General features: G+C 40.9%; 1 protein-coding gene across 1 annotated transcript; it reads right to left on the bottom strand.

Moving 5' to 3' along the window:
• Positions 1–5155: 5155 nt before the first annotated feature.
• Positions 5156–7092, bottom strand: LOC115776277 (piggyBac transposable element-derived protein 3-like). Its single transcript, XM_030723893.1, has 2 exons — positions 6897–7092; positions 5156–6762 (listed from the first exon to the last, which is right to left on the bottom strand). Exons 1-2 carry the CDS (start codon positions 7090–7092, stop codon positions 5216–5218), a joined length of 1743 nt encoding a protein of 580 aa, XP_030579753.1. The 3' UTR covers positions 5156–5215.
• Positions 7093–11037: the final 3945 nt, after the last annotated feature.

Below are 11037 nucleotides of genomic sequence, written 5' to 3'. Positions count from 1 at the left end.
AAGAGTTTTATTCTGAATACCTTAAGCTGACACTATCCTCGGACTTCAGCATTTATCACAACCTGATTACAAATAGAATACATGCAGTAGCACAGGAAGGAGTTACTTTAATGGTTAAAGGTCGGCTAGCCGAAATACTGGGATTTAATCCTGGAGAAGCTTATACACTCTCTAAGACATCCAAATCCACCCCTCATCCAGCCGACATTCACGGGGGAAGATACAATATTTTTATATACAGTGATATTGTAGATTACCAGCTGGTAGGTGACTCCCATGTACCCCTCCTCAGACGTATAAAGGTAGCGAACGAAGACCGCTCCATCCCCATTCTCACATTTGACAGACCGCATTACACATCAGTGTGCAAATCTATTATAGACGATATTGAATTATCTTTGAAAGACGATCAGAATCAGTTCATTCCCTTTATCTATGGCAAAGTAATTGTAAAATTACACTTTAGACCGGCGAGACATTATTATTAAAACAAAATGCTGCGTACACCATACATTTACGACGAGACCAAATATCTCAAATATATCAACCAGGCTGGTGGAGATATGCCAGGCTTCATAGGAAGCAGTGTACAATACGGTAACGGATTAGGAGGAATCTTTCGCAGTCTATTCAGGTTTTCTGTCCCGTTGTTAAAAAGGGGGTTTAATATTGCCAAATGTACATTTATTGAAATTCCTCCCCTGTCGGCAGTGACAGACAGTGGGCCTCTTGAGTTTTTTATTTCATCAAGCGGTGAAGATTATCTGGATTTGAATGACTCTTATATATTTATAAGAGCCAAAATAACAAATGCTGACGGAACGCAGTTGGATAACGCAGCTGATGTAGGGTTTATTAATTACCCAGGATGCACGCTCTTCTCTCAACTAGACATAACGCTGGGAGATCATCTAATAACGCAGTCCTCAAACACATATCCATATAGAGGGATAATTGAGTGTTTAATTAATTACAGCAAGGATACGTTGGACACACAGTTTAGTACAGGATTATTCTGTAAAGACACGGCATTGCATATGGATGTAACTTGGAAGCTGACGAAGGACATTCTGGGAATGTGTCCCTAATTAAAACCGGGAATGTGCGGCTGGAAACCAGATTCAGAAATCCTCTGCCGCGTACTATGAATCTTATTTGTTATGCTGTTTTTGACTCAATTATTGAAATATCAAACATAAGACAAGTACTTCTGGATTACTACTAAAGTAGACATGAATACTGTGGAATTATCTTAAGTCGTTAAAAGAATAATTATTAATGGGACCTATTTTCTAGGGGTATTTGCATGCGATCAGTTACCTAAAAAGACAATATCAACATTTCCCTGCATGGGGATTGTAAACACAGATCCATCATCCTTACCTGGACATCACTGGCTGGCTTTTTATATCACAAAAGACAGACGAGGTTTATTTTTTGACAGTTTTGGTAACTCACCAGACAAATTCTCACACGAGATAATAGACTTTCTAATGAAAAACTGTGATGTATTCTGGAAGACAAGTTCAGAGTTTCTTCACCACAACTTGTGGACATCATTGTGTGTTTTTCCTGTATCATGTGCAAAATGGTGTACCCTATAATCATTTGATTAACATGTATACTTCTAACCTTGTCTATAATGATGCAATGGTATGTCGCTTTGTTAACTAAATTCAACCAGTTTCTAAGTGTTTAGGATATAGCTTTGATTGTGTACAACGTTAATGTTATGTAAAACGAGACAATAAAGACAATGAAAAACACAGGTTGATTCATTTCATTTATTTTTCACAAAAAGTATAAAACAATTTTTTATCAACAATATACAGACATGTAGAATATTAATTAATTAAAAAACATTAACAATAAAAGAGAAAAAATCAAATTAATGAGAAAAAAAAAATCAAAATCCTTCCCAGTTACCAACAGGCCTTCTCATCTTTTTAACCATACCGAAGGGTGCTTGATCACTCAGTGTCCGTTATCTACCGAACTGCGGGTCATATTTAAACAATCCAATACTCCTACGTACATGTGTGTTAGGAAAGACAGAAGAGGGCACCGTTTAACCCGTAATATATATATATATATATATATATATATATATATATATATATATATATATATATATATATATATATATATTATGGCATTGAAACACACACCTCTTTTATCACGCCAACTTCTGATGGACGGATTCTGCCCGCGATTGTCTAAAATTAGACTGTGGATTTTTAAAAAAGAAATGAGATGATATACAGAATACAGTTTGGTTCACATAATTTTGTGTAAAAGAAAATGCTTACCTGAATCCATTTAAAAAGACAGAAAGAGCAGCGTTTGCGCCGGAGTCTGTGGAAAAACGAGGAAAAAGACGCAGCGATCGTCTTCACAATGAGTGTTAGTGAATGTTACGGTCTTCGCCATGTCTGTTTTATAAAACCACGACCCTTTTTTATGACTGTGTGTGTGTCCTGTTTGTTTGGTTTGAAACCCTCCCCTCAGTCCTTTTTTTAACCACCACCTGTTCGCTCTGGAAAAGTACTGCGTCCTGCCATGTGTATTATCATTATATCCTGATTGTTAAATCAAATCAAAAATAACCACATAGCTTTTTTTAAGAAACTGACGAGCTCGGAAAAACGTGAAAGCAGCAACCCAGCCAGCTGTATCCGTAAACAAAAAGACCGGTCGCTGTCGCTGGTTGTGACGTTGTAAAAAGCGACACGTTGTCCTATGGCTGATGGGAATTTTTTGTGTTGCATCAACTTTAAGTAAAAAACGTTGCTGTAATTATTTGCGTGTGGAAATAAAGCCTGGATCCGGAACAATTTCATCAGGTAGTGGGTCTGATTTATGTCAGTCAGCTGAATTCTGCACCACTTTTAGTAAAAAAACAGATGGTATAATTGCGTGTGGAGAATTACCCTTTGATGCTCGGATATCACCTGTTTAACAACGAGTTTATTTAAGCATCTTCACAAACAGTGTGGATGGGGATTCCCCTTTTGATGAAGTCTTGAGAGATAGTGAGAGAGAGACTGTGGGAATCATTTGTTAGGACACTCCTCCACTCACACACATGCACCTGATAATCATAAATCAATCGATCACGCACGGGCACACGCGCACGAGGACCCTCATGTACGCGCATTGACCTTTGACCCCCACCTGTCACACACCTGTCGGTCATAAATCTTCAATGCTGCAGGCTTATTGCTACTTAGAGTATTGTGGTGGTAGCTGCTCAATTTTGAAGATATGGGCTGCACAGACATCTGCCTTGTCTTGAATTTAATGGAAGTAAATGACACGCCTTCTGGTGCTTAAAGCACTAGAAAAAACTGAGCAAACAATGTCTCCTCAAAAAATAAATCAATCTGTAAACTTTGCTGTGAGCAGTTTAATACTGGAACAATGCTCTTTTTCAGCCTACATCTCCAACCAAATGAAGGGTGAGCTAAAATTAATTCTCAGCTGAGGGGAACACCATAAATGTTTACGCTATAACTAGTATGAACCTTGTGCCATAAGCGCACTCTTTTCTGCAGGGTCATAGGGTTGAGGGGTGATGTGTTGAGCAGTGAAGGCCTCACCGGAGCACTGAAGGAAAACTAAGTTATTGATATTAATATGAGATTTAGCAAACACTGAATAAAAATTAGATACCCTGATCTGTCCTGATGTCTGCCTTCTGAGCCCAAGGAAAATCCAGTTTTAGGAACACTGAAGCATCACAGTTTAGTCCTGACTGCACACTGTGGCCGGGATTTGGTGGGTTAGCGTACAGGTTAACCTGGAGGAAACGTGAAAAATTTAAAAAACACACGTTATCTCAATAATTATTACCTTACCTCCTTATATGGGTACTTTTAAATTTCACACATTCTTTTACCATAATAAACTGAGACATCAACAGCTTTAAATCACTGGTTGCTCTAATTTGTCATTTCAGAAATCCATGCTATGTGTATGATGTATTTCAGGTTATACATCATACACACACATCATCAGATACGATCATATATCATGATATATATATGATTGTGTGACTGTGTGATTGTGATTGTGTGACTCTTAACTGCTGCTCAGCACATAAGAGCTAACAACAGTCAGGACTCGTTCCTCTACCCAAAGTTGCAGAAGAACGACTCCTTTCATCCTCCATGGAAAATGCTAACATACAGGCTCCCATCCAGGGGAATACAAACATACCCGCTCCCTCTCAATTCCTCTCACTGGAACATTGTATCGGTGTTTGTGCTGATCTGCTGTGATTGGTTCTGTAGTCTTTTTCCAATTGTACCGTAACATTAACTTTAAACATGCCAGCTGAAGCCTGTAGAGTCTGAAATGAGGCTCTTGGGTCGTCTGTTTGACCCTGGGGCATCCATTCCTGGGGAGATTGGTGACTGTTTTGAATGTCCATTTGTGAATAATCTTTCTCACTGTAAAATGATGAACTTCAAATTGTTAGGAAATGGCCTGATAACTCTTCTCAGATTGATGGGCAGGAATAGTTGTCTCTCAGAGCTTATTGCTGACGTCTTTTCTCCTTGGCTTTTGAAGTTTTGACAGCAGTCATTTTTTTTAGTGAAAGATGACTCAAAAATGGCTGTTTTGATATTAAAGATTGCCAACCCATAATCTATCCAGATTAAAAATCATTATAACTGGATTTTTCCAAGAAGTTTGGTTTGCTACAAATTCTAGAACTGATGTGACAAACTGAGGGCGTATCTATTAGGGTTCAATGAAACGTTATTTCTGCCTTCTTGTCTTCAGGCTGCAGAGGCTTTTCTCGTCATGTTATTCTCAGATGCCAACCTGTGTGCCATCCACGCCAAGAGGGTCACTGTGTTCCCCCGTGACATTCAGCTTGCCCGGAGGATCCGTGGGGTGGAAAAGCTATAATAACAATCCTAATCCAGCGTCAGAAATGACATTCTCACTTAACCCCTTAACGCCTGAATTTATGTAGCTGTATATGAAAAAATGTTTCATGTGTGTTTTTGCCTTTAAGTAGATGGTAAATATTGTTGAGATTATTAATTTCACTTTTGCACAAAAAATAAATAGAAATTTTGGTATGTTGCAAATTTGCGACAACAGGCATAATGGTCCATACTAAGATAACAATAACAGGGTAATATAACAGTGAAAAAACAATGTTTTATTTATTCACCCAACAGCAGGCATTCAACAATAAATATTACCACCACCAGTTATTGTCACCAACACAATAGACACAAATATGACAGGAAATTTGCGGCCAGTGACCCACTCCATCAGCACGGACATCTTGTGTGGGAATAGCCTTAGTTGGTCCCCTGCGCTGCTTCTTCTGGAACTCACGCTCCATGTCCGATGAGGGCCGCCCCCTCTTTTTGGCCGTCAGATCTTTGCCTTGCATGCATAGGGCCTGTGCAATGGAAAGCCTGAAAGCCAGCAAGTCCTTCTGCTTCTTCCGTGGAACATTCAAACTGTCACAATCACGGCGATAGAGCAGCCAGTAGTTGACAACCACCATGTCCACAAAGTGAAAGAAGAATCGGTGGTAGTACTTCTTAGACCTGATGTGGATGCGGTAGTAGGCGATGAGGGCATCAAGTGCATCAACACCACCCATGAACTTATTATAGAGGGTGATGATGCTAGGACATTGCACAGACACTTTCCTCTTTTGCTTTCTGTCCGACCTCTCTGTGAAGGACACAGGCTGGGCACTTGCAAAGGTGCTGGCAACAATCACCCCTCTGTTGTCAAACCATTTGACAGCCCTAACCTCCACACTGTCAATAACAGCCTGTTGCTCCTCAAATGTCCCTCTTCCCTTCTTTTTGAGTGTTTCGTCTTTGCTGAAACTGCAGTCTCGCAGGCGATTTTGCCGAACAGTGCCGAGGGCTGGTATCCCTCTCTTTGCAAGAGCTACAAACAAATCGAGCGAGGAAAACCAGTTATCAAAGTACAGCAGGTGGTTGACAGAGCCTTCAATAACTTGTGCAAGTTTTAGCACAACATTCCCGCTTGCCCCAATGTCTTGTGAACCCGGTGGAGGATCAGATTTCCCTGCATAAACATCAAATGAGTGTACCAGGCCTTTTGTGTCACACAAAACAAAGATTTTGTAGCCCCATTTGTATGGCTTTTTCGGGATGTACTGTTTTAGAACAGATCTGCCTTTGAATGGCACCATTTGTTCGTCAATTGACATCATCTGTTCTTGAGGCAGAGCTTGGAATTTGGGGAGCAGGGAATCAATTAATGGCCTAATCTTGAACAGCCTGTCACTGTTGTTGGGTGTCGTGTTGTCACTGAAATTAATGCAATGCTTAATTTCTTCCCACCTGTCACGGGGCATCACATCGGCCACCTGGTCGACACGACATGCATTAGACCAGTAGATTCTAGAGCGAGGCAAGCGGATAACACTCATGTATAAAACAGTTCCAATAAACTGCTCCAATTCCTTCTGGTCTAATTTCAAGGCATGGTTTGGATTTTCTTGTGTGCTGTACAGATTGCTCTGATTCACAATTAGAGTTAAGAGTTCAGTATCAAAAAACTGTCTGAAATATTCAATAGGCAGTCTGATTGAGTCATTGTCTGGGAGCCACATGGGCACATTTTTTGCAGAGCTCTGAGTCTGTTTCACAGTCTTCCACGCCATTTTTTCTTTGTTTGGTCTCTTTTGCTTCTGTCTTGCTGCTTGGCCACTGGTGGTGACAACCTCCTCCTCACTGCTGCTCCCATCACCATCTGCAGGGATCAAAATTAGAAATGTGAAAATGTATGAAACGAAATTCAGCACTCAGCATTTTCAATCTAAAATCTACCAGCCAACATCAAAATTTATCAACATTTGTTTGGTGCTGGTGCTAATCCTGGTTCACCTGGCTTAGGAACATTTTCTTCTTCACTGCTGCTCATGTCACTCTCACTGCTGCTCTCATCATAACCTGGCTTGGGTAAATATTCCTCATCGCTGCCTGCACTGTCACAGAGACAACTATCATCACTGTCATCTGGGGGGGGTCTGACGTGAAGCTGCGCACGTACGCGCTTCCCATAAAACATGGAAGCATTCATTGGGCTCTAGATAAAAAAAAATAAATAGCAAGTCTAAACCAGATCTAGACTGGATCTGGACCAGTTGTGGACCTGGTCTAAACCTGGTCTATACCTGGTCGAAACAAGGTCTAAACGCTAAACCAAGTCAAACCTGAAAAGCGTTTCTCTATATAGCGCTAGTTACCCTTATGGCCTACTGTCGCATATATGCTACAAAGCGAAATATTATAATAACTTCAAAAACACGTCACAAATATTTCACATCATTATGTTGAGTGTATAAGACCACAATAAGCAGGTGAGTATTTTTATCTTAGCACAACTTACCTTATTTACACCTCAGGATCACATTTTCCAGCCTCCTACCAATAGCTAGGAGTAACAGAGTAATCCTCGTGCGTAAACTGGAAATAAGTCCGCCACTTAGCAATCCCAGTAGAAACAAGTGCTTGTCAAAGGTTCCTAGGTCTGTAGCGAATATGCACTAACAGGCATTGGGGGAATGCAGGCGCTATTTTGGCTGGTTGATTGCATAAAACGGTTAGTCGCATATTTGCAACAACAGGCATTAAGGGGTTAAGTTTGACACATTTATGTATTTTCATATCAAGAGCATTGTTGCTGTGTTAAAGGTTTTTTAATGATTTGTATGGGTGAGTGAATACTTTGGGCAATATAGTGTATCTTATTATGATACACTATATTGCCCAAAGACCCCTCCCCCCCCGGGTCTTTGTTTCCATTTTATAATAATTGAGAAAAAGGTCCCACCCCTTTTATTTGATCCCACCCCTTTTATTTGATGCCCCCCCCCCACACACACACACACACATAACATAAAATTCAATTCAGGTGTTCCAGTCACCTTCATGGCCACAGGAGTACAAAACCAGCACCTAGGCATGCAGGCTGCTGCAAACATTTTCCCACCTTGTTAAAATAATGGCCTAAGTAATTTTTTTTAATGAAACTTTTATTTTTGCCTAAATCATATTTTCTATCTTCCATTCAGTTTTTTATTAGGGCCCGAGCACGAACTGTGCGAAGGCCCTATTGTATTTGCTCCGTTTATGTATTTTTTTAAAATTTTTATTCAGGCAAAAGACGTGCCTTTTTGGGGGCTTTATCATATTCAAAAACTCATGAAACTTTGCACATGCATCACACCTGGTGAAAATTTAAGTATTTTAATGGCCTCGGGCAAGGGCCAGCCAAAATGCCTCAGTAAGCCCCCCTAAAGTCCAGCCCCACCGCTGTGTTTCACGTACATTTATGAAACTTGCTACACATATGTATCATATCCAGACGCACAAAAAATCCTCTTGGAGCCATGCTGTAAACCCAACAGGAAGTCGGCCATTTTGACTCAAACATGCAAATTTGGCGATTTGCACCCTTCAGACTTTCTCTAATAACTCAAAGGGTTTAGAAGTTATCAACTTCAGATTTGGTGTGTTTCATCTACACACCAAGGGGAATCGACATTTCAAAAATGGTGAGTTTTTGACAAGGGGGCGTGGCCCTTATGCCCCCCTGAAATTCGACCTTTCGCCATGATATTTTGATTGGCTCTCATTCATACCTGCATAATCCAATCTGGATCAAACTTTCTCAGTAGGATGAGCATCCAGCCCTGAACACATACATGTGGCAATGTTTTATGACAATCACAGCGCCACCTAGTGGGAGCAGGAAATGTCATGTTTTACACTTAGAGGTCCAGCTCCAAGGTGGTTGAGCAGAACTATCTCAAATTTTCCCTGGAAAGCCTTAAGGAGTTGGGCTTACACTGTCTTCAAAACTGTGAGCTTTTGCCAAATGGCGTGACCATGGCGGGAGGGCAAAGTTTGATGTTTCACCAACAAGACATAAAGGGCTGTAACTCAAAGACACATTACCCAATCTGCCTCAAACGTCAGTGCTTTAATAAGCCTCCTGCCCTGAACACATTGATATGCATAAAGTCCATAAACGTTAGAGCGCCACCTAGTGGCAGCTCGAAATATCAGAAAATGGCATGTTTTTTGAGTAGCCCCGGAGCTACATTTTATCTACAGCTCTGAAATTGTAGAGGCTCATGTAACATCCTAAGACGTACAAAAAAGTCTCTTGGACCCATACCCGAAACCCTACAGGAAGTCAGCCATCTTCAATTGAAAGTGTTAATTTTTGCAGTTTCCATGCCTGGTATTTGAACAAACTCCTTCTAGGGCATTTTACACAGTGAGACCAAATTGGCTCCACATCATCTAGACAAGGAGCCCATCAAATATTGTGGAAATCTTCACACAAAATTAAACGGTGTTGTCACACCAGGCCATTGAAGTCGGCCTTCGTTTTTCTCCCTCACCACCAAAATTGTTTGTGCACTTGTTCGCACATGCTTTGTCTGATCAGCCCGAAAATGTAATCACTCATGTACACACCCAGCCTAAATCCATAACTACAGATTCAAGACTGTAGGTGCAATAGCGCCCCCTACAGAAGCAAATGAAAATTTGTATGACCGTCCACAGAATTAGTTTTGCTCTGAAATACATGAAAATATCTTTCACCATTCCTTACAAAATCCTCATCAGTTTAATAAGCCTCCTGCCCTGAACACATTGATATGCATAAAGTCCATAAACGTTACAGCGCCACCTAGTGGCAGCTTGAAATATCATAAAATAGCATGTTTTTTAGCTAGCCCCAGAGCTACATTTTATCTACAGCTCTGACATTGTGCACACTCATGTAACATCCTAAGACGTACATAAAAGTCTCTTGGAGCCATACTCCAAACCCTACAGGAAGTCCAGCATCTTCAATTGAATGTGTCAATTTTTGCCATTTTCAGGCATGCTATTTGAATGAACTCCTCCTAGGACATTTCACCCAGTGAGACCAAATTGGCTCCAGATCATCTAGACAAACAACCCATCAAAAATTGTGGAAAGTTTTACAAAATATTATCATATTGTCACACCAGGCCATTGAAGTTGGCCTTCATTTTTCTCAGTCATGACCAAAATTGTTTGGGCACGTGTTGGTACATGCTTTGCCCGATCTGCCTCAAAATGTAATCATGTACACAGCCACTCTGAACCCATAACTATGGATTCAAGGCTATAGTTGCAAGAGCACCCCCTACAGAAGCAAATGAAATTTTCTATAGCATCCATAAACTTAGTTTCTCTGAAATGTATGAAAATTTGTTTCAACATTCTTGACATCATCGAAAAAGTCAATCAGACCCATGCCCTATTGTGCATGCTGTAGCCGTGACCACACCCCCAAATATTCCATTGCGTCTATGCCGAGAGCAAAAGATACCTTTTCCTATAAAAGAATTCAACTTTCTAGAGACCTTCTGTACACCATCATGATCACAAGACCTCAGAGTGTGGCACGGGTCAACAAGCGCCACAGGTCGACGAGCGCCACAGGTCGACGAGCGCCACAGGTCGACGCGCGCGGAGTGCGAGGGCCCGATATCACCGCTTGCGGTTTTAATTTTTTTTGAACCTTGAAAAAAAGAAAATGACTGGGGCTATTATTTTAACAAGATGATTTGTGAAAGAATGGGTCACCCTCATGAGCTCAGTGAATTCCAGTGTGGTACCGTGACAGGATGCCACCTGTGCAGTCATGAAATTTCCTCACTACTAAATATTCCACAGTCAGCTGTTAGTGGTATAACAAAGTGGAAGCGACTGGGAATGACAGCAATGCAGCCATGAAGTGGTAGGCCTTGTAAAAGTGCAGAGGGGTCAGTGGATGCTGAGGTGCATAGTGAACAAAGGTCATCAACTTTCTGCAAAGTCAGATGCTGCAGACCTCCAAACGTCATTTGACCTTCAGATTAGCTCAAGAACACTGTGTAGAGAGCTTCATGGAATGGGTCTCCATGGCCAAGCAGCTGCATCCAAGTCTTACATTATGTGCAATACATATACTACATACATACTTATATATATATAT

This window comes from Archocentrus centrarchus, unplaced genomic scaffold (genome assembly GCF_007364275.1).
Source record: "Archocentrus centrarchus isolate MPI-CPG fArcCen1 unplaced genomic scaffold, fArcCen1 scaffold_30_ctg1, whole genome shotgun sequence".
In the NCBI taxonomy this organism is placed as follows: Eukaryota; Metazoa; Chordata; class Actinopteri; order Cichliformes; family Cichlidae; genus Archocentrus; species Archocentrus centrarchus.
The sequence above is the reverse complement of the archived record's forward strand: the minus strand, read 5'-3'. Positions and strand labels throughout refer to the sequence as shown.

What these genes read in the sequence shown, in the direction of transcription:
- LOC115776277 (XM_030723893.1), bottom strand. Translation starts at nt 7,092, where the DNA reads ATGAATGCTTCCATGTTTTATGGGAAGCGCGTACGTGCGCAGCTTCAC. An exon ending in AGAAAATGTTCCTAAGCCAG is followed by an intron (nt 6,763 to 6,896) that starts GTGAACCAGGAT and finishes TGATCCCTGCAG; the next exon opens with ATGGTGATGGGAGCAGCAGT.